Raw genomic sequence first — 20,973 nt, 5'->3', positions numbered from 1 at the left:
CCTCATCCTCCTTACTGTAGATAGTATCGTTTGTTAATAAATAAAAATAAAAGAAGTATAAAAAACATGAGAAATAATAAGGAGATGAGACATGATTAAGGACAATGGCTGATTCATGATTTGAACCTTGGGAGTTTCAGTGTTAAAAGGTTCAAGGTTTTTAGAAAGAAGTATGTAAAAAAAAAAAATCAGTTTATTCACTGAGGCAGTTCTTTAAACACTTGGTAGTCTTTGTCGTCAACCAAACCATGTTGTACATATGTCAACAAATATCAACATATGTCGAAGCAATATGAAGAGTGATATCGAAAGTATATGTCTAGTGTTATCGACACAACTAGTCGAAATATGCCTAGTATGCATTACATCAAACACTTGGTGAGCACAAAAATGACTCATACCAAACATTCAGATGATCATCAAAGATCTTCACATGTATATTTCTTGAACTTCAGATTAAGGAGAGGAGAATTGCACAAAGCAAAACAATGGGACAGTGAAAACTATATGTTGAATTTTGTATAAACATATTGTATTAAGCAACACAATGAGTCAGTTACAATACAGTATACAACTCAATACAAATATTATATGTCCGTCATCCACATAAGTCGAACTTGAAATATTTGACTTATACTTAAGGAAGAATACCGTCAAATTATAGAATTTGCTAATAAGTCCAAAATATTGGATGTTAAAGCAACGTTAATTACACGATAGTTATTTAATTATTCGATTCGAGCAAGTTCCAAACATTAATCTTATAATAATATGAATGTTGGGCATTAATATTAACAAAAATTTGGCATATCTTTTGTTCCTACTCGAGTATCTGCATCAAGCATATAACAATGAGAATATTAGGTAACCCTTTTGATATAAAAAGGAAAAAATTAATGGGTTAATGGATAGGTAAACCATGCATTATGTATGGCAATGGTTTCAAATTTGTTCCATTTGGTAGCATATGGTTGTCATAATTTGAATCAAAGACTTGATTTTAATTTAATTAAGGCACTTAATCATAATCTTAACTATAATCTGCATGCAAGACAAATTTGTTTACACTATTATTTTTAAACATTGGGGGCAACTAAACCTACTCAATGCGACCGGCGATCACACGTTGGGAGTCTGTGTTCACAAGCATATGTCGATTTTATGCTATTTCTGTTTTTGAATTTTTTTTTTTTTAATATAAATGATATTGGATGAGCATTTAAACATAAGAATTGAGTACGAAGGTGAATGTTCTTATGGCATTTATCAATTCGTAATCGAAATCAAAGGTGCCAGATTTTGATTACGGAGTAATTTTGTATTTAGCGAACATATGGACATGTTTACTTATTAGAAATGGGAAAATGAAGAATGAAAGAATTTAGAAATATGAGAAGGAAATGGAATTGGTTCAACTAGTATCCGTATCGAGATGATTCTTGAATTTTAGATTTTAATTACGTTTTTCAAGAGAAAACTTATACTTTTTAATTTTCTTATGTGTAAGTAAACGCATGAGAAAGTTAAATGAGTGAAATGATTCCATTTTTTTTACAAAAAATTATTCTAATTCTTATTCTTTATTAGCAAACATGGAGGAATCAATACCATTGATACTATGAGTACAAAAAATTCTAATAAACAACTTCAATATGAATTTCGAAAATTGAAGCTTTTGAAATTTGCATATTTACGCGTACATACATTCCCCACATTTCTGACAAAACAAAGATGATAAATACGGCAATGATGGCGATTATGATGTGCCAAACGTTGTGTCGTTTGCATCGTATGTAAACAATGAAAAGTACACAGATCTAGTGGGTTAAAAACTTAAAAGCCTTACCTGCGTTTGCAGTTCAGTTTCACCGAATTATATGAATGTTTTCGATAAATGCCCGCAGTGGAAAGTCAGTTTCATACGTACACCCTTACTTAAAACCAAAATAGTCATTTCATAGCATACAGCCCACAGGAATTAATATCAGAAAGGTTGGTTGGATTTTTCCTAAATTGTTTTTAGAGAAATGGGATAAAATGATTATATATCAAATTTTAATTAATGAACTGGGCAAAATTAAATATCGATAACATGATGGTAAGAGAATGACGATGTGTGTAGTGATCAAATATCGCCAACATGTTGAAAAACTGATGACTTCGACAATAGGGCTTTGAAATGATCACTTTGACTAATTTTCCTAAATATCTATTGGGGAGTTAGAATAAAATTGTGTTTAGAGGGGGAATCACACTGTTTGATCTAATCAACTTGGCTACGCTAGGTCTTGCAAAAGAATAAATATAGGATAATTTGCCCTTGTGGTTTGATTTAAGTAACAATTTTTTCGGAAGAAAGACAATCCACAACTTAAAGTACTTGAAAAGTGTCAATTTTTCATAGACTTGGTCTTGGACCAAAATTGTTACTGAACCTAAAGTAGAAGGGTGAAAAGTGTAATTAGCATTTTTTTTTTATAATAAAAGCGATATTCTAACATAAAGAGGAATTAGAAGCGATATTGAAAAATTACTAACAAATAGCGTAAACTTGGCTATTGGAACTAATTTGCCAACACCTGGTCATCAATATTGTTATTTCAAATCCACCATTCTCCATCATTAGAATTTAGATGTAGTCATATAAATTAAGTACCTTATTAAGACCTGGTTTGGTACTGAGGTGATTCTGAAAAAAAGCTGGTATAAAAAAAAACTGGGAGCTGTTTTTGTGTTTGGTAAACATTCAGCTTCAGCTTTTTTTCACATTTTGGGTGAAAAAAAGCCAAAAACAAGAAGCTGCAAAACCCAGCTTTGAAAAATCGGCTTTTTTTCACATCTGTTTTACATAAAAGTTTACCAAACACTATAATACTGTTTTTTTTTTTCAAAAGCACTTTTACAAAAAAGTTTACCAAACACTCTACTGCTTTATTTCATAGCCGCTTATTCTCACAGTACAGCAGGATCAGCTTTTTTTCAAAGCACAACAATAGCAAACCAGCCCTAAGTGTTATGCCCAACTCCACTAATTTCTCAATTATCCAACAGTGTAGATTGTTCTTAACAAGGCTCCTTGATTTGGGCCGCATTGTCTTTCTTATGGTGGGCTTTGTTGGATACATTTTGTTGGGCTTAAATTGGCAATTAACTCACAAGGAAGCAAAAGGTGATCATTCAAACATGCATGGACATTTTACTAAGTGTAATGTTATGAAGATTATATTTGTAAATTAAATGACATGAAAATGATGATTGAATTATACTTAAGCGTTGATTAACGTGCTTATTTCTTGTTGGTGACACGTTATTTAGTTTGCAAATTTAGTCTTCCTAGCTTACATTTTTACTAATTTTAGGTAATATTGGGGCACCTCAATAAAACTACAACAGAATAAACTTTGATGGCTCTATGGCAAATAATGAAACTACCATTGACTTTGTCTTTAGAGATTCTTTTGGTTCTCCTATTGTTGTAGGAGCTCGAAATATTGAAATTAATATAATTTATGTGGCTAAGGCGTTTGCTTCACCTTCAACTTTAGGCCAAAGGGTTTAGGGATCTTTTGGTTGAAGGTGACTTGAAGCTGGTCATCGACTCCATTATCTAGTTTCTTAAAGTCTTATTTATTGTGAAGCAATTTTTTTTCGACTGTCTACAAATACCTTTTTTTTTTTTTTTTCTTTCTTTTTTTTTTTATTGTGCTTGTCTGTAATTAGTAGAACAAAAAAATATTTCAAATCAGCTCAAGAGAAAAACATTTTTAGTCAATAATTTATGAAAAATTATTTTTAGTTGGAAATTTTTTGATAATGTGAGAGAATTATTAGTTTTGTGTTCATCTTCATAATAATTAGCAGAGAGCACACACTTTATGTGTGTGAACAATTTCTCTTAATAAGTGCATATTTTTTTTATTATTGCATAATTACTGTTTTGTCATATTTATATAAATATTGTGTATCAAAAGTGATAGTAAAATTGGAAAAATAAGTATAAAAAAGAGGGTAAAATAGGAAAAATAGGAATATGATTGTTATTTTGTCAAAAGGTACAAAATTACTATATTGCCCTCCTTTTGTCAATAGTATGTATCAAAAGTGAAGGCAAAATAGGAAAAAAAAGGGAAAAAAGGTTGACCAAGAGGGTTTTGCCAATAATAGTATTAGCATATGGACACACACAAAGTGTGTGAGAAAATTTTTTATTTTTGTTTTTGAATTAGAAGGAGAGATGAAGAGAGTGATAAAGAATGTGAGAGTGAGAAGTTTTTTTTTTATTTTAATTAGAGATATGTTAGGATTACATGTAGGTGACGTTTTAGAAAAAAAAGAGCAAAATTTGGTTGTGTGAAATTACATTTATGCGTCATATTTCTTATTCATGTTCTATTTTAATTAAAAGGTTAAACTGGTAATTTCATATAATTTTGATTTACAATGAGCGTTTTATTGATTAGCAGAGAATATAATGCAGTTTTCTTTTTCTAAAACGAAAAAGAAAAACCCCATTTTCGCGCCCAACAAAAAAAATCAAAAACCCTGCAGTCACACTCAACACTCTCGCGGTCTCACCCTCACCAAATCACTCCCACACTCCCGCAAGATCCCCAGTCTCCCTTCCCACTTCGACCTTCATCTCTCACTAATGGAGGAAGAAGACCAGCAAAAAGCTGCAGATCTGATCAAAGAGCTCGTCATCCGCCTCCGCTCCCAAAACCCCAATTCCAAATCTCACCCGCCGACTCCAAACTCCCCGGAATTCCAGAGCTCGTTCAGCTACGCTTTTCGCTTGATCTTTGATAAAGATTTTACCACACACGCAAACGGGTTAAAACTCCTATATTACTTGCAAGAATGACAAGGTTGTTGTAGTATAAACGGTTCTCGCAAGGTCGTTCTCCACAGGGATTATTAAATAATTTGAAATAAATCAAATTCCAATTAATTATTGTAAAGTAGAAAATTGAGATGATTGGTTTTATAATCTACTTAAATTAAAACGAATTTAATTAATAAAAATAAACTAATCTGCAATATTAAAGATGAAGGGGAAAGAAAACGGTTTTGGAAAAATCAAATTAAGAAAGCACTAGGGTTCCACCATCACTTAGCAATCCTATGTATTTTTACCAATTACTTATGATTTACACAAGCCACTTTGAAGGTTAGGTTTTCCTAATTTATATTCTACTTGGAACCTCCAACATAGAACGTATATCTAACATGCAACCCGTCCGGACGTTCGGATCAAATTTGAACATGAAAGACTGATTATGCTTTATGAAAACCCTTTGAAAAACCATGCAACCCTTAAGACGTGGTAATCATCTTAAGTGAAATTACAATTATTAATCACAAGAAGCCAGCGTCAATTTCAGGGAACCTTCCGACCAAAACTGCATTAAATTACTTTTCTAAATATCCTAATGGTGATCAGGTATTAAGACAATTAGATAGTTTTAATCATGGTGATCAATAATTCAAAGTATGCATGCAATCAATTACGAGCAATTAAATAAAAATTACATATTCATGCTAAGGCTTAAGGCTTCGCCCTAGCAAAAGGAATTAGTTGCACATATTCATAATTGAAATCATAGAAAATATTATTAAGAATAAAAGGAATGAAAACACCTTGAAGTAGAAAATCTCCAAGAACCCTAGCAATTACTCTATGACTCCAAAGTTGCATAAAAGAAAGCATTGCAAAGATTAAAAACGGCCAAGCAATATATTTGCTGAGCCATCACACAAACCCTAAAACATAGGTCTCGTATTCCAACTAGGAAACTAAATAATAATAAAATATCTTAGAAAATAAAACCCTAATTAAACAAGGAGAATCTGCCAAGTACTTGTCCAGCCACGTTTTAACTTCAAATCTCCACCAAATCTGGCCTATAATAGCTTGTTTTAAGGATTAGGACGTTCTAAACACATCTCCAGAAGGCTACGAACCCATCCGAGGTCATCTTGGGCTCCAAAAACGTCATTCAAGCCCAAAACGTCACTATTCCAGCACTGCGCATGGCTCCTTTATTTTATTGCCAGAAAATCATCGCTTGGTAGAAAAAACTGATATTTTGACATGATCAAGCTAAGTAACTCACGAACATCGTCCAAATGGAATTACTCCAAAATTCATCTATTTGACCATGTTTTGCTCCAGAAGAAGTCGAAAGTCCTATATTATAAATACAATTCAAAGTATCAAAATTCTTCCAAATTATTAACCAAAATATACTAAGAATAGGGTAAAATATATAATATAAAATATACTCATCAATCTTCAGCCGATTAACACCATCCGTGGCTCCCGACGCCGCCGCCATAGCCCAGTCCATCAAGTGCCGCCTCGCCACTCAAGGTAAGTCCTCGCAGGCCCTCACTTTCACCGGCCTTTATACCAAATTCGTGTCTAAAACTGGTCCCGGGAGTGTAAATAACAAATGGGCAGTCGTTTATTTGCTCAAAATTGTGTCGGATGATCGGAAAAATGGGAAAACCCAGTTGGATTCTTCGGTTTTGTTGCCCAATTTGGGGTTAAATGATGCCAAATCGGGGAAGGAGTTGAGGGTTTTGGTGGGTAGGGAGAATAAGGAAAAGGGTTGGAACAATGAGGTATTGTTGGTTTCTAAAGACCTGGAAAATCTTCGCGAAATTGCTTTTAGGGAGTTTGTGAAATTGATTAAAGAAAAAAATGAGGTTTCTGAAGAGGTTTTGGTGAGAGAGGTGTTGTATGCCTGTCAAGGAATTGATGGCAAGTATGTGAAATTTGATAATAGAGCTGATGGTTATGCTTTATCGGATTTGATTAAGGTGCCTAGAGCAACCCGCATTAGGGTTCAGAAGCTTTGTGAATTGGGGTGGTTGTTTAGGAAGGTTAAAGGGTATATTTCAGAGAGTACGGATGGGTTTCCATATGACAATGTTGGAACCGTTGGGCAGGCCTTTTGTGTTGCGTTACAAGATGAGCTCTCCGATTACTATAAGTTGTTGGCTGTTCTTGAAGTGCAATCAATGAATCCAATTCCTTTGGTTTCAGAGACTGCAAGCTCAGAGAATTATCTTTCTCTAAGGAGATTGTCTGTTTGGTTTGCGGAGCCAATGGTGAAAATGAGGTTAATGGCTGTTTTGGTTAATGAATGTAGGGTTTTAAGGGGTGGGGCAATGGCTAGGGCTATTCATTTACATGTCCAACATGGTAACCCATTGGTGCACGAGTTCATGGGACGCTTACTTCGGAGGGTATGTTCTCCACTATTTGAGATGGTGAGGAGTTAGGTTTTGGAAGGGGAGTTAGACGATGTTTTTGTAGAATTCTTTGTAATAGGTCAGTCAGTGAAACCTGAGTCTCTTTGGAAGGAAGGTTACATGCTTCATGCCGGAATGCTTCCTTCTTTTATTTCTCAATCACTTGCTCAACGCATTCTGAGGACAAGTAAGTCAATCAATTTCCTTCGTGACTGTTGTAAGGATCGTGGTTGAGCTGATGCTGCAACAGAAGATGCATCTGCTGCTGGTACCACAACAAGAAGATAGGGTCTTAGATATGGTGAAACTGATGCTCTTGAGTCTTTGGTTGATGGAGCAGCAAAGAGAGTTGATAAGCATTTGTTGGATGTTATTTACAACTAGTACAAGTTCAAGGAGCACTGTCTTGCTATAAAGCGGTATTTACTCCTCGGATAGGGTGACTTCGTTCGGTATCTAATAGATAAAGTTGGGCCAAAGCTTTCTGAACCTGCTAACACAATAAGCTCTTTTCAGCTAGCTGGATTGCTGGAAACTACAATTCGAGCATCTAATGCTCAGTATGATGATCGTGACATATTAGATAGGTTAAAGGTAAAGATGATGCCACATGGAACTGGAGATAGGGGCTGGGATGTGTTTTCATTGGAATATGATGCAAGGGTTCCTTTAGATACTATTTTTACAGAATCTGTAATGACGAAGTATTTAAGAATTTTTAATTTTTTATGGAAGCTTCGACGAGTAGAGCATGCCCTTATTGGTATTTGGAAGACAATGAAGCCAAATTGTATCCCTTCACGTTCATTAATGAACCTCCCGAATGCAGTTAAGTTGCAATTACTTTCAACTTTGAGACGATACCAAGTTCTTTGGGATGAAATGAATCATTTTGTCTCAAACTTGCAATACTATATTATGTTTGAAGGCTTGGAGGTGTCTTGGTCCAATTTTTTGAATGAAATAGACGTGGCTAAGGACCTCAATGTTCTACTTGCCGTACATGAAAAGTACCTTCATTCCATTTTGGAGAAATCCCTCATTGGAGAACGTTCCCAAACCCTTTATGATTCACTCTTTGCCTTGTTTGATCTTATATTGAAATTCCGAAGTCATGCAGATCGATTGTCTGAAGGGATTAATGAGTTGCAAGCCAAGTATTCTTCATTCTATATGATCACAGTTATTTGAGAACCAAAATCTTGCTACCTCATTCCTTGTTTTTTTTTCTTCATAAACTAATGTCTTAGATGGTTTGTTGCAGAACCATGGAATCCTCTTTACCCTATCGAGCCAAGAGTAAAGCAAAAAAGCGATCAAATGATAGGTCGTTAGAGTCTGGATCCTGGATTAGTGAAGGTAGGAAAACCCTCACGCAATGTGCTGGTGAATTTCTTTGGAATATGGGACAAGATTTAGATGCACTATCAAAAGAATATTCATCATTGCTTGAGGATTTTATTTCTAAGTTGCCCATGCAGCAACAAACTGTCTCAAAGAAGCAACAAACTGTCTCTTAAGTCTTCCACAGAGGTCAAGTATAGGGCCTTGTCTTCTACAGTTGCAGAACTTGATTGGATTAAGCAAATTCTCGGTTTTCTGCATATTAAAGTCCCTTATATTTCAATTCTGTTTTATGATAACATGTCGGCCATCGCCTTATCTTTCAATCCCGTTCAACACCAAAGAACAAAACATGTCGAGGTTAATGTTCACTTTGTTCGAGGACGGGTTGCCAAGAATTAACTCCATGTTTAGTTTGTCTCTTCCAAGGAACAATTTGTAGATATTCTAACTAAGGGATTAAGTGCCCCTTTGTTTCATACACATTGTAGAAATCTCATGCTAGGATCATCCAAGCATGAGTTTGAGGGCGGATGATAGAGATATTATGTGTGCGTTTAAGATTATGACACTTGACATAAGATTAGCTAGGTAGTTAGATTAGTTGCAATCTTGTGCTCTCTATAAATACTTGTATTGAGATTTCTTACTTACTAAGAAATAATATATCAAAGAAATATTCAGCCTCTCTTTCTCTTCTCTGTGAATCTTCTCTTTCTCTCTCTATTCATATATGAGATATGTTTCTTTCTCTAGCTTAACAGTTGGAACAACTTTCGAGAAAGACACTAAAGATCTTCAATATTGGTATGTAATATTTAAACTTTCAATATAATTTGAAATTGAGAGGTCTTAGGTTCAATTATCGTCAAAGACGATTTTGAACCACATTATTGCTAGTCTATTGTGAAACTTAGTCTACCCTCCTCGGTCCTTTCCCTTAATCCCTTAGTGTAGATAATTTCGTTTGTTAAAAAAAAAATACAGGATTTTTGAGTGACTCTTTTTTTTCTTGTCATTTCACAAATTTCTTTTAATGCGCAAGTTAGAGTATATGTAATCAATTTTTCGTACCCTACTTGGAATGGTTCTTAATTGCTAAATTAAACCCTATACTGGGAGCTTTACATCATTAAAAACTCTACAACGACGTTTGTAGAATGGTTCAAAAATACAAGAGCTCATCTCGTTCTTTAATTTATCACGTGATATTCATTTTAGTATAATTTGTAAACACGTTACATATATGGGAATTGTTATTAGCACTTCAAAAAACTCATTTTGCATTTCAAACTTTTTATAATTAGAAAGAAAAATACACTTGTGAGTAGTGTAAAATAAGATTTTTTGAGTATTAATAACAGTTTCCTATACATATTTATTAGACATTAAAATGTAAAAACTAAATCCAAGTTGCACGAGAGAAGAATTTCTTCAAGAATATAGGTTTCAAGTCAAATCAATGAGGTGGCTTTTTAATTTTTTTTGAGAAAAAAATATTATCTATACTAAAAAAGGAGGGATGAACTTAGCCTCACAATATATTAATAATAATATGATTCAAATTCTCCTTAGATGAAAATCGAATCTAAAACCTTTATGTGTGTTTTTTTTTTTTTCCTTCTTTTGATTCAAAAACCAGTTCGGGTCTGAAGTGACAGCTCAATCACTTCAACAACACAGAAATTGCAAAAAAAAAGCCCAAATAGGATTTCTTCCAGACCCTTCTATTCCCCTACTTTATTGGGCCGCCCCTCAAAATTCAAGACCCTTCCACACCCCTCAGTTCCCCCAAAGAACACTCCAGACAACTTCCCCCACCCTATTTCTCTCTCCTCTCCGCATCCCAAACCCTCACTCTCTCTCTCTAGAACTTTGAGTGTGATTCCTGATTCGAATCAATGGCGAAGTACGGCGAGGGCGACAAGCGGTGGATCGTGGAGGACAGGCCCGACGGAGCCAACGTCCACAACTGGCACTGGGCGGAGACCGACTGCCTTGGCTGGTCACGTGACCTCCTTGCTAAGCTCCTCAACAACCTCACCATCCTCGATGGCGAAGGCAACCTCCACCTCAAGACCAAGACCGTCGACAAGGTCGACGGCGAGGCCTACGTCAACGTCCGGAAGGGGAAGATCATCCCGGGATACGAAATCAGCCTCAATCTGTCGTGGGAGGGGGAGGCGAAGGACGGCGACGGGAAATCGCTGCTGAAGGTCGACGGAGTTGTGGAGATTCCTTATATTTCAGACGAGAACGCCGACGAGGACCCGGAGGTTAAGATTTCGGTGAAGGATGAGGGGCCGGTTGGGAGGAGGATTAAGGAGGCGATGGTGGCGAAGGGGAAGCCTTTGATTTTGGAAAAGGTTAGGGTCTATGTGGAGAGTATGGCGAAGGGCGGGCCTGCGAAGGAGGAAATTGAGGTTAAGAAGATTGCGCCGAAGAGTAATTCGACGGCGGCGGTGGCTGCGGCGGCAGCGAAGGAGGTAGCTGTGGAGAAAGAGGAGGCGAAGAAGGAGAGCAAGAAAGGGTTTAAGACGATTAGTTTGACAGAGAAGTTCAGTTGCAGGGCGAAAGATATGTTTGAGATTTTGATGGATGACAATAGGTGGAAGGGTTTTACGCAGAGCAATGCGAAGATAAGCAAGGAGGTTGGAGGGCCGATCGGTATTTTTGATGGGTCGGTGACCGGTTCGAATTTGGAGTTGCAGAATGGGAGTTTGATTGTGCAGAAGTGGAGATTTGGGAGCTGGCCTGATGGGATTGATTCGACGGTATGTGGAATTTGAGATTCGGTTTTCGTGTTTGAATGTGTTATTTTGGGTAGTTTTAATTGGTTTTGTGATTTGTGGATTGAGTGTTATGTTTGAATTTTGTAGGTGAGGCTTACACTTGAAGAACCTGAACCTGGTCTCACTGTTGTTAAGCTAACACATACGAATGTTCCTGAGGAAGACAGGTTGGTTTTGTTTAAGCTTTCGGTTAATGGGTTGTTCTCGAAAACAAATTTAGTTTGATTGAATTGGAGCTTGTGAGTTGAATTGTTTTCTTGGATGGAAAGTTGATTGCCTGGTTTTTATGTGTTTGGTAATGCAGATATGGGAATGCGACTGTGGTGGAGAATACGGAGAGAGGATGGCGGGATCTAATCTTCCAGCGGATAAGGGCAGTTTTTGGTTTTGGCATTTAAGATATTCAAGTAGGTTTTCTCTTGGAATTGTAGAATTTGATGGTTTTGGAAGCGTGAATTCAATGTTTGGAATTAACTTACCGGGTCTAAATGCTTTGAATCTAAGACATTGAGTCCAATGTTATAATGTTGTGCACTGTCATTGATAAGCAGATTTTCTTCGTAATGAATTGTCAGTCCTCTCAAGACTTTAATAACTAAACTTCATGTGTTAGTATGATTGAGGAAGAGTTAGATTGGTCTCATTGTGTCTCATTGTGTTTCTTTTCTTGTTTCCATTTTTGCTTTTTATTCCGAACCGTTTTTGCTTTTCATCACTGCAAGGAAAATAGGTTTGTCTCTTGATGCTTTGCTGAAGACTTGTGCTTTTGACACATATGGCAAATAAACGTCATTTACGAGTATGTTTGTTACTTGTTTCATTGTTAGCAAATGAACATAAAGTTAATTTGTTAACTTCTTGTAACTTGTTAACTGGTTATTAGAGGGGCTTATCACGTTATGCTGACGCCATATGTGAATGCGAAAGCTTGAAGATTGGATTTGATAAGGGTATGTTTTCTAATCATGTGTTATTGTATAGGTGTATGTATCATACAGTGTGATTTTATTGTTAGAAATGAACCTATGCTATTGTTATGTTGTAGCTTGTTAATGGTTTATTCACAACTAATACTGGCGAAGATTTTTTTAGAGGGATGGGTACATTACATTACTAGACCCTACAACCACACAGATTGAATGCAGGTCTCGACTGTAGGTAATATCTACAGACATGCCTGTATCAGTTAGTTTTAGTACGCTGTTCACCGCACCGTGTGTTTGTACAACTGCCTGCTTGAGAGCAGTGCTGCTTTTAGCTGTAGTTAAGTGTTGTGAAATGCGAGTGAAGATTAGGGGTAGTATACATAGTTGCAGAGGTCGCAGTTAGGTGAAGTCTTTTGACAGTGATTCATTTGGCTCAAAAACAATCGAGTGTACTTCCTTGTAGAAGTGGAGAGTGAGGAACCCTGCAGTCTTAAGAAACTAAACGGCTTTATGAATCTTCTCCTTCTGTCTCTGATACGATGTTTGCCTCCAGCAAGCTGCGCTCCGTTCCCCGCCGGATGTGCGAAACTTAGGCCTTTCTGTTGCTGTTATGCTTTACCCAATATGTGGATCTGTCTGCAAATTATCTTTCGAGATTCAGTCATCCTGTGATTTTAATGTCGTAAAGAGGAATCATATCCGGTTTGGCAACTCCTCGCGGGGGGATGAATCAAGATAATTTTGAATCAGAGCCCTAGATTTTTGCTCATCCCTCAGTAATAATATCTCAGGGTTTACAGCGATAACTTGGTATATTTACTATACGACTATTAACTAAAATATGTCTATTGTTCAATCATTTGATAACCAGAATTAATCTTTGATAAATGATCACCATAAGTCAGACTCAATAGAATTTGATCAATCTTTTTTTTCTATCGTTAAGGTGGAGAACTGAATTAAGAATTCTTTTTCTTTATCATCAATCGAATCATTGTTGGAGACCCAGGATTCAATTTTATCATCAATCCAATCACCGTTCACGTTTTTTCTTTTTCTTATCAATGAATGAATCAAAAACCAAAGGAGGTGTATGGCTAAGGGTAAAGCTGTCTGTGTAACGGTTATTTTGGAATGTACTAGTTGCGTTCGAAATCGTGTTAATAAGGAATCAATGGGCATTTCCAGATATATTACTCAAAAGAATCGACACAATACACCTAGTCGATTGGAATTGAGAAAATTCTTTCCCTGTTGTTACAAACATACGATTCATGGGGAGATAAATAAATAGTTTTGGGGTTTAGGGTTTAGGGTAACGTAGGAGACATCTTTATTTTTCCTCGGGGGGAATCCTTAGAATCACCACTGCTTAGCTTTCAATTCAACTCTGACCATCAAATGAAATGTGAATAACCCGTCCTCCTCTCTTTGAAACAAGGGGCGAAGAATTATTTAGTTGTTACAGTTAATTGACTAAATGGCTTTAATTATAATCTAGTGAAATATAATATGAAAGGTTTTGATTATAAGTAGAAAAGTGAAATCCGCCAAAACCTTTAGCTAAGTAGTCTATTTTTTCATGTTATTTTACCAAGGAGGCCATTCTTTGGAAATGACCTCATTGTATGAAACAACCTTGCACAATCCAGCAAGATATGGAGCTAAGGCCGAGTTCTGGCATATTTCATCTCGAACACAAGATTTTCCGTCCGATGAGGCCTCGGAAGAACGGAAAATCAAGCTCGGAAATGGAGTTCATCATTACAAACATCTTAAGAAACAAGACAAAGAGAAGAGAAGTAAATTTGACTGTACAGATTGCTCCTTCATTGACGAATACATATATGCAAGTATTGTGGCCTACCGGAAAAGAAAAGTTGAGAGGAAACAGAGCGATCAGAAAACCGAATTATCACACAAAGTTTTGGAGCATTTCTCTCACTTCTTCAAGCACAAGCCATGCTTTATGTCCCCCAATCACTTCGGCTTTAAACTCTCCATCTTTCCATACCTGCAAATACATTTATCAAATGCATTTAGAACAGTTTAGCAATGTTGTTTATCACAACCAGAAATTGTTAACTACAAAAGGGAAACTCTCACCTGAATTGTTGGCATTTTCTGAGAAAACGAAACAAGAAAAAAACAAAATTAATGTTACGGTAAATAATGAGGGTAAGGATGGGTTTACACCTCCCCGATACGTGACAGTGGTATCTCTATGAATAACATAATAGTCATTTGTGTTAATGTTCTCATATGACATTGCATTATTGGTATGAGATGTCATAGTGGCATATCAGGAGTGTAATAAGAAAGTCTCTTTCAAAATGCAGATAGACGTACAGAGATGTTTCCCCGCTTTACTAGAGCTTGAGGTACTTTGTTGACATCAACGTAGTAGAATTTGACCCTGTTATGTTTATGTACATAAAAGGGTTTTCACAGTTAGTTCATAACATGGCAAGTCTTATTTTTGTTGGGAGGGACGGAGGGAGGGAGAGAGGAGGGAGGGAGAGTTATTACTTGGTGTCATATTCAGCAGCCAACTTCTCCAATTTAGGCTTCAAATATATGCATTTGCGGCACCAAGATGCCATCCTGTCAATTGGTAGAGGGAAAACTACGTTCAAGTCACCAAATTTAGTGGTAAGAGATAATTTACTTTAAATTTCGGTTCACTTAACTTACTCTTGATCTAGTCGTATTCCTCTTCCTATTGCAAGAAACCTTATATTTGAATTTCCATTTCCATGGATGACAAAATGAGGAATGCTATTAAGACTTCCTCAAAACAAGTCAAAGTGAGACTGGTATATGAACCTTTGCCTCAACAGTTAATTTTGTAGTTTGCTTATCTAAACTAGCTTTGTTCAAGAGAGCAATTTACATGAAACCGTATTGTTTTTATTAGTTTCATGCCTACGATACAACATTATGTGAACACAAATTTATATATCTTTGTATGATTGTATCAACAACAATAACATGAAATGCGACGGTGACAATATACTCATGTCATATAAATTATTCTGCTGTTTAAATGCGCTCAGCGAGTCTAAAACAGGCTTCCACTAGAAAGTAAACCGTATTTATTTCTAAGAGATAAGATAAATAATGTGAAAACATTTAAGTGGCCTAGCATGCATCAATTCATATATATATATATATATATATATAGAGAGAGAGAGAGAGAGAGAGAGAGAGAGAGAGAGAGAGAGAGAGAGAGAGAGACCAATCAATGACAATGGGCTGGGATCTCTCCTGTGCCTGGCTGAGAATCTGGTCAAGCTGATCACAGTCGTTGATTGCTTCCAACTCCACAACTGTGGGTCTCGAGGTATCCGTGCCCCAAAAGGCCTCAACTTTCAAGTCCATCTTCAACGTCCTGTTCCCATCTCTTTTTCTGTTCAAAAACCCTAATCCGGAAGCTTTTGGCAACAGCAAGAAACCGCCGCCGTTGCTCCAGAACTGTGGCTGTTGCTCTCTGTGATGGACTTCTCTGCTACACAGGACATGAGAATTGGCTGCCAAAACAGACATCTTACTCCAGTACTCCTACTCTCTCTGTTACAGTATCAACTATTACAAAGAAGAAGAAGAAGAAAACATACGACTTTTGATTCAGAGGAAGTCAGAGTTTTAGGCTGATGGGTCAGAAAATGGTGGCTTTCTTATGTTGGATATTTTGACACTTGAGCAGTTTGGTTCATTTTATTTTTTAGGATATTTATCTTGATTCGAAAAGTGGGAGGAAATGGTTAACGTTTGTGGAAAGCTTATCCACAAGTGAGACACAAAATGATAAAGTCTAGTTAGAATATATTCATAGAGAATATTTTTACTCATCGTAATAATTATGATGTATGTTTATAATACATTTGATTATCTGTCATGTATTTTTTTTTAATTTTTGTTAATTTTTATATTAAATCTTACTTTTCAATTAAAAAAAAAATTAACCACGGTGTACAATAAAAAAAATAATACTTGTTACTCACCAGGAAGTACTCAAATACCAATAATTTTAGAACACCTGGCATTTCAACTCTCTTTCAATATTTGGCTCTCTCTGTAACCAAACACATTTTGTACCCGAGACCAAACACCTATCTTCTTATCCATCTTCTTTCCTTGCCCAGCGCAATCCCTCTTTCTCCGTCGACCACTCCGACGACCATGGCTTCACTTCTGTTGATGCCATGGCAGATCCACCAAAGGTTCTCCGTCTGCCCAACCACCCATGTCTCTTATCCCTTATCATCAAAATCTGTTACAGGTTGACCAATTTTTTTGTCGAAATCACTTGCTGATTGATGTTGCAGAGAAGAAGTGGATGGGGTTCAGATCGACGGAGGAGGGATGGATAGAGTGGAGGTGTGCCGCTACGGTAGACGGTTGGGAGATTTGGGCTGACGGTTGGAGAAGGGACCGGAGATGGAGTCGACTATTGGAGGAAAGAAGTTGGAGGCGGGTGGTTGGGATGAAGCAGAACGATCTGGCATGGCAAGACGGAGAAGAAGAGAGGTGTTTGGTTCCGGGTACAAAGGTGTTTGGTTCCAGAGATAGCAAAATATGGGAAGAGAATTATAATGACAAGTGTTTCAAAATCATTGGGCCACATAAGATGGTCAGTAATTAGAGTACTCCCCAGTAAGTACTCAAGTATTGTCCGTATTCGAAAAAAATTAATCTAGGTTCAATGAAAGGACATGTGACAGGTGATTAGATGTATGGTAAGCATACACCATGATTTATAGTGGTGAGCAAAATTACTCCTAATTTTGTAGATTAAATTTACAAAATAAATGATGTGTCACCAATAAAAAAAACACATTAATCAACAATTAAGTAATAATTCAATCATCAATTTCTATGTCTTTTAATTTATAAAATTTAATTTACATATTTCGCCTCTCTAGTATTACGGACTCAAAATACTCACATGCGGAGTAACGTTTTTGGAAAGAAATGCTTTGTTAAATGCTACCCAAAACAATGCAGGCCTATTTGATTCTTATTTGGGTTGGACTCATCACAATCATACCATGCCAACAATCATGTTGGACTTGTGCATTTTCTGTTTGGTCACTGAAATATTTGTACCAATATCGGTATAAGAAGATTACCCGGTTTTGGTTTTCATTTATTGTTTTTTGGTTTTCATTTATTGCTTATATATGAAAATAATAAATTTTAAAATATGAAACAAGTTATTTTTGCTAGGTCCCATGAAAATGTCTAATTTTGCAATATTCACATACACAAATTATGAAACAAATCATTCTCGTGTGTGAAGTTGTTCACTTTTTCAAATTTTATTTAAAGTCTCCAATATCTCAAGACTGACCCTGCTAATAGATGTGATATTCACTTATGTATTAGATCGTACGTCTAAATTAGAGATGCAGTACCCCAAGCGTTAGTCATTATTTGAAAGTTCACCATACTATAAAGCTTCAGCAACAAACTTAAAGAGGAGAAACGGGTACGTGCCCCATGTGGATGATCCGTCGTTTCTACAACTATGTAAGTAGAAATAATGCATGCAAGCTAAAAAGCTTGCTGAGTATATATGCTATGCAGTGTTCAACTTTTGTGCTCAGACATTCACATGGGGCGGCTGAAATCATGACCTTTCCGGGTAAGTAATTCAAATTCCTTCTTTTGTACGTTTGTTATTTATACTATTATTAAGAAAATCCTTGTTGTCAAGTTTTTGCTTTGACAATCATATCCCTATTTCCCTATTTTACCTATACTTTTGATACACAATATTTACATAAGATAAAAAATATGCACTTATTAAGAGAAATTGTCACACCATCATTTTTTCATACAGATAAGTCCCTGAGGAGAACGTGGAGGAGGTGGGCGGTTGAAGAGGCTTTAATTTTGTCAATCATATTCCTATTTTTCCTATTTTACCCTCATTTTTTTTGAGAAAATGACAATTATATACCTATTTTTCCTATGACAAAAAAAATATGCCTTTATTGAGATAAAATGTCTTAGAGAGATTATATTCACACACCCCACCTGGCATTCGTGTCGTGTTTCTCGTGTTCGTGTCGTTTTCGTGTCACACCCTATAGCTTAACGGGTCGTGTCGTGTAATGCCCGTTAAAGTAAATGGGTAATATGACTCGACCCAAAATCAACCCGTTAATATTATCAGGTAATATGACCCGACCCGTTACCTGTTAAGAAAAATATATTTTAAATCAATAAAAATGAAAATGAAAAACATAATTTGACCTAAAAAAATGAAAACATAATACTAAATTAGTAAATACATACTAAATTTTGGAGTTGACCCCTTCATGAAAATTGTAAAGTTTTTCATTACAAGTGATTACATTTTTCACACTTCTACAATAATTATTATTAATTTTGCGCTCAAATAAAAAATAATATTCATGAGATTTGGACAGTTTTAAAAATATAAACGACCATGTAACCATCTTCTAAGCGTTGATGATACAATTATGAACGTTTATTATGCTTTCACATATTTCAGACTTATCCATTAATGATTATGAATTTTGTTTATTTTGAACTCCCTTAAAAATACTATTCATGAGAGTTTTTATGGTTTTAAAAATTCAAACAATCATATACCCATCCTCAAAGCGTAGATGATGCGACTACGAGCGTTTACATATTTTTTTCATATTTTTCACACATGTAAATTAATTATTATAATTTTTTTAATGTGTTTGGTATTTTTAAATTACTTAATATTTTTATTTTTAATGTGTTTTATGATTTTTAATCTCAATCTTTGTCTATAATATACTATAAAAATAAATAAATAAATAAAACTTAAATTTTAAATTTATATAGAATAATAATTAATAAACAATATATACATATTCATTATATCTATTGTATTTTATAGTAAGTTTTTTTTAGTAGTTTAAAAAATTAAAATCATCAAAATAACTTTTTTCTTATCGTGTTGAAACAGGTTACCCGCGTGTCACTTTCGTGTAACCTTGTTAATGATCCGTTATTAACGGGTTATTATCCTGTGACCAGATAATGTCACATCACGGCCCGAGGCGGATCACTTCCTGGGCCTGCTCCACCACCGTAGCACGATATTGTCCGCTTTGGGCTTACCATTCCCTTACGATTTTGTTTTTGGGAACTCACGAGCAACTTCCCAGTGGATCACCCATCGTGGGATTGCTCTAGCCCCCTTATTGCTTAACTTCGGAGTTCCTACGGAACCCGAAGCCAGTGAGCTCCCAAAAGGCCTCGTGCTAGGTAGGGATGAGAATGTACATTTAATGATCACTCCCCTAGGCTATGTGGGATGTTACAATCCACCCCCCTTAGGGGCCTGACGTCCTCGTCGGCACACACGCATCCAGGGTTAGGCTCTGATACCAATTGTCACATCCCCGCCCGGGACGGATCACTTCCCGGGCCCGCTCCACCACCGTAGCATGATATTGTCCGCTTTGGGCTTACCATTCCCTCACGGTTTTGTTTTTGGGAACTCACGAGCAACTTCCCAGTGGGTCACCCATCGTGGGATTGCTCTAACCCCCTTCTCGCTTAAATTCGGAGTTCCTACGGAACCCGAAGCCAGTGAGCTCCCAAAAGGCCTCGTACTAGGTAGGGATGGGAATATACATTTAATGATCACTCCCTTAGGCTATGTGGGATGTTACAATCCGGCCCGGGGAGGATCACTTCCCGGGCCCGCTCCACCACCGTAGCACGATATTGTCCGCTTTGGGCTTACCATTCCCTCACGATTTTGTTTTTGGGAACTCACAAGCAACTTCCTAGTGGGTCACCCATCGTGGGATTGCTCTAGCCCCCTTCTCGCTTAACTTCGGAGTTCCTAAGGAACCCGAAGCCAATGAGCTCCCAAAAGGCCTCGTGCTAGGTAGGGATGGGAATATACATTTAATGATCACTCCCCTAGGCTATGTGGGATGTTACAGATAATGACCCGATTAGTTATCGTGTTGATCTGAAACCCGTTATTTTCGTGTCGTGTTAACGGATCGTGTAAGAAATTGCCAGGTCTACCCCAAATTACTTCTCTCACACCCTTTTAATTTTTTAATATTTTCTACACACCACTAACACTTGATAGAAAAATATTTAAAAAATTAAAAGAGTGTGAGAGAAGTAATTTGGGGTGTGTGAATATAGGACAAGGATTGTCTGCCCTCCCATGCCCTTTTGTTTGTGTGGTCACGGTTAAGCCACGTCAACATTTTATATTATTATTCATTTTTGTCTTATTATCTCTATAAAAAAACAATATAAAATGTTGACGTGGCTTAACCGTGATCACACAAAATAGGAGGGCACCGGAAATGGGAGGGCAGACAATCCTTGTCTGTGAATATAATCTCCCAATGTCTTATCATCATTGTCTTGTACTCTTTTTTAAAATTTTGAAAACTAATCACACTCTTTAATAAAAAAAAACAAAAAATAAAATGAAATCCTTCACACACAAAGTGTGTGCTCATCTTCTAGTTTAAATTATTGCATGTCATTTCCCAGCTAGATAGCAGCAGAGAGACCCATGCATTCCTGCATGCTTGTTTCGATTGCATCTCACGGCTAAAGTTGCTTCATATATCGTAACAGTGTGATGTTTATATAGTACCCTAATTACA

The 20,973-nt window shown here is 36.4% G+C and overlaps 2 protein-coding genes and 1 pseudogene across 7 annotated transcripts; 2 read left to right on the top strand and 1 right to left on the bottom strand.

Moving 5' to 3' along the window:
* Positions 1-4,648: 4,648 nt before the first annotated feature.
* On the top strand, positions 4,649-8,777 carry LOC137744529 (gamma-tubulin complex component 3 pseudogene; annotated as a pseudogene).
* A 1,543-nt stretch (positions 8,778-10,320) lies between these two features.
* LOC137744901 (uncharacterized) lies at positions 10,321-13,122 on the top strand. Of its 6 annotated transcripts, XR_015954237.1 has the most exons (6): positions 10,321-11,375; positions 11,481-11,560; positions 11,698-11,800; positions 12,116-12,192; positions 12,277-12,343; positions 12,873-13,122. XR_015954237.1 is itself a non-coding variant. In XM_088681550.1 (4 exons), the coding sequence occupies exons 1-3, from the start codon at positions 10,503-10,505 to the stop codon at positions 11,789-11,791; spliced, it is 1,047 nt and encodes a 348-aa protein (XP_088537676.1). In that variant the 5' UTR covers positions 10,321-10,502; the 3' UTR covers positions 11,792-11,800; positions 12,277-12,484. The 6 variants fall into 6 exon arrangements, 3 of the variants coding, with proteins under 3 accessions (XP_088537676.1, XP_088537677.1, XP_068340815.2); XR_015954238.1 differs by lacking the exon at positions 12,116-12,192; XR_015954236.1 differs by lacking the exon at positions 12,873-13,122 and having other exon boundaries at positions 12,277-12,484.
* Positions 13,123-13,978: 856 nt separating this feature from the next.
* Positions 13,979-16,096, bottom strand: LOC137744902 (thioredoxin-like 3-1, chloroplastic). Its single transcript, XM_068484715.2, has 5 exons — positions 15,558-16,096; positions 14,849-14,923; positions 14,669-14,735; positions 14,426-14,443; positions 13,979-14,333 (listed from the first exon to the last, which is right to left on the bottom strand). The coding sequence occupies exons 1-5, from the start codon at positions 15,863-15,865 to the stop codon at positions 14,235-14,237; spliced, it is 567 nt and encodes a 188-aa protein (XP_068340816.2). The 5' UTR covers positions 15,866-16,096; the 3' UTR covers positions 13,979-14,234.
* Positions 16,097-20,973: the final 4,877 nt, after the last annotated feature.

Source organism: Pyrus communis, chromosome 12 (genome assembly GCF_041283825.1).
Source record: "Pyrus communis isolate YQ-2024b chromosome 12, ASM4128382v1, whole genome shotgun sequence".
In the NCBI taxonomy this organism is placed as follows: Eukaryota; Viridiplantae; Streptophyta; class Magnoliopsida; order Rosales; family Rosaceae; genus Pyrus; species Pyrus communis.
Note: the sequence above shows the minus strand (reverse complement) of the source record. Positions and strands in the feature narration are given on the sequence as shown.

What these genes read in the sequence shown, in the direction of transcription:
- LOC137744901 (XM_088681550.1), top strand. Translation starts at nt 10,503, where the DNA reads ATGGCGAAGTACGGCGAGGGCGACAAGCGGTGGATCGTGGAGGACAGG. An exon ending in CTGATGGGATTGATTCGACG is followed by an intron (nt 11,376 to 11,480) that starts GTATGTGGAATT and finishes TGAATTTTGTAG; the next exon opens with GTGAGGCTTACACTTGAAGA. An exon ending in AATGTTCCTGAGGAAGACAG is followed by an intron (nt 11,561 to 11,697) that starts GTTGGTTTTGTT and finishes TTGGTAATGCAG; the next exon opens with ATATGGGAATGCGACTGTGG.
- LOC137744902 (XM_068484715.2), bottom strand. Translation starts at nt 15,865, where the DNA reads ATGTCTGTTTTGGCAGCCAATTCTCATGTCCTGTGTAGCAGAGAAGTC. An exon ending in CAGCCCATTGTCATTGATTG is followed by an intron (nt 14,924 to 15,557) that starts GTCTCTCTCTCT and finishes ACCAATTGACAG; the next exon opens with GATGGCATCTTGGTGCCGCA. An exon ending in GCTGCTGAATATGACACCAA is followed by an intron (nt 14,736 to 14,848) that starts GTAATAACTCTC and finishes TAAACATAACAG; the next exon opens with GGTCAAATTCTACTACGTTG.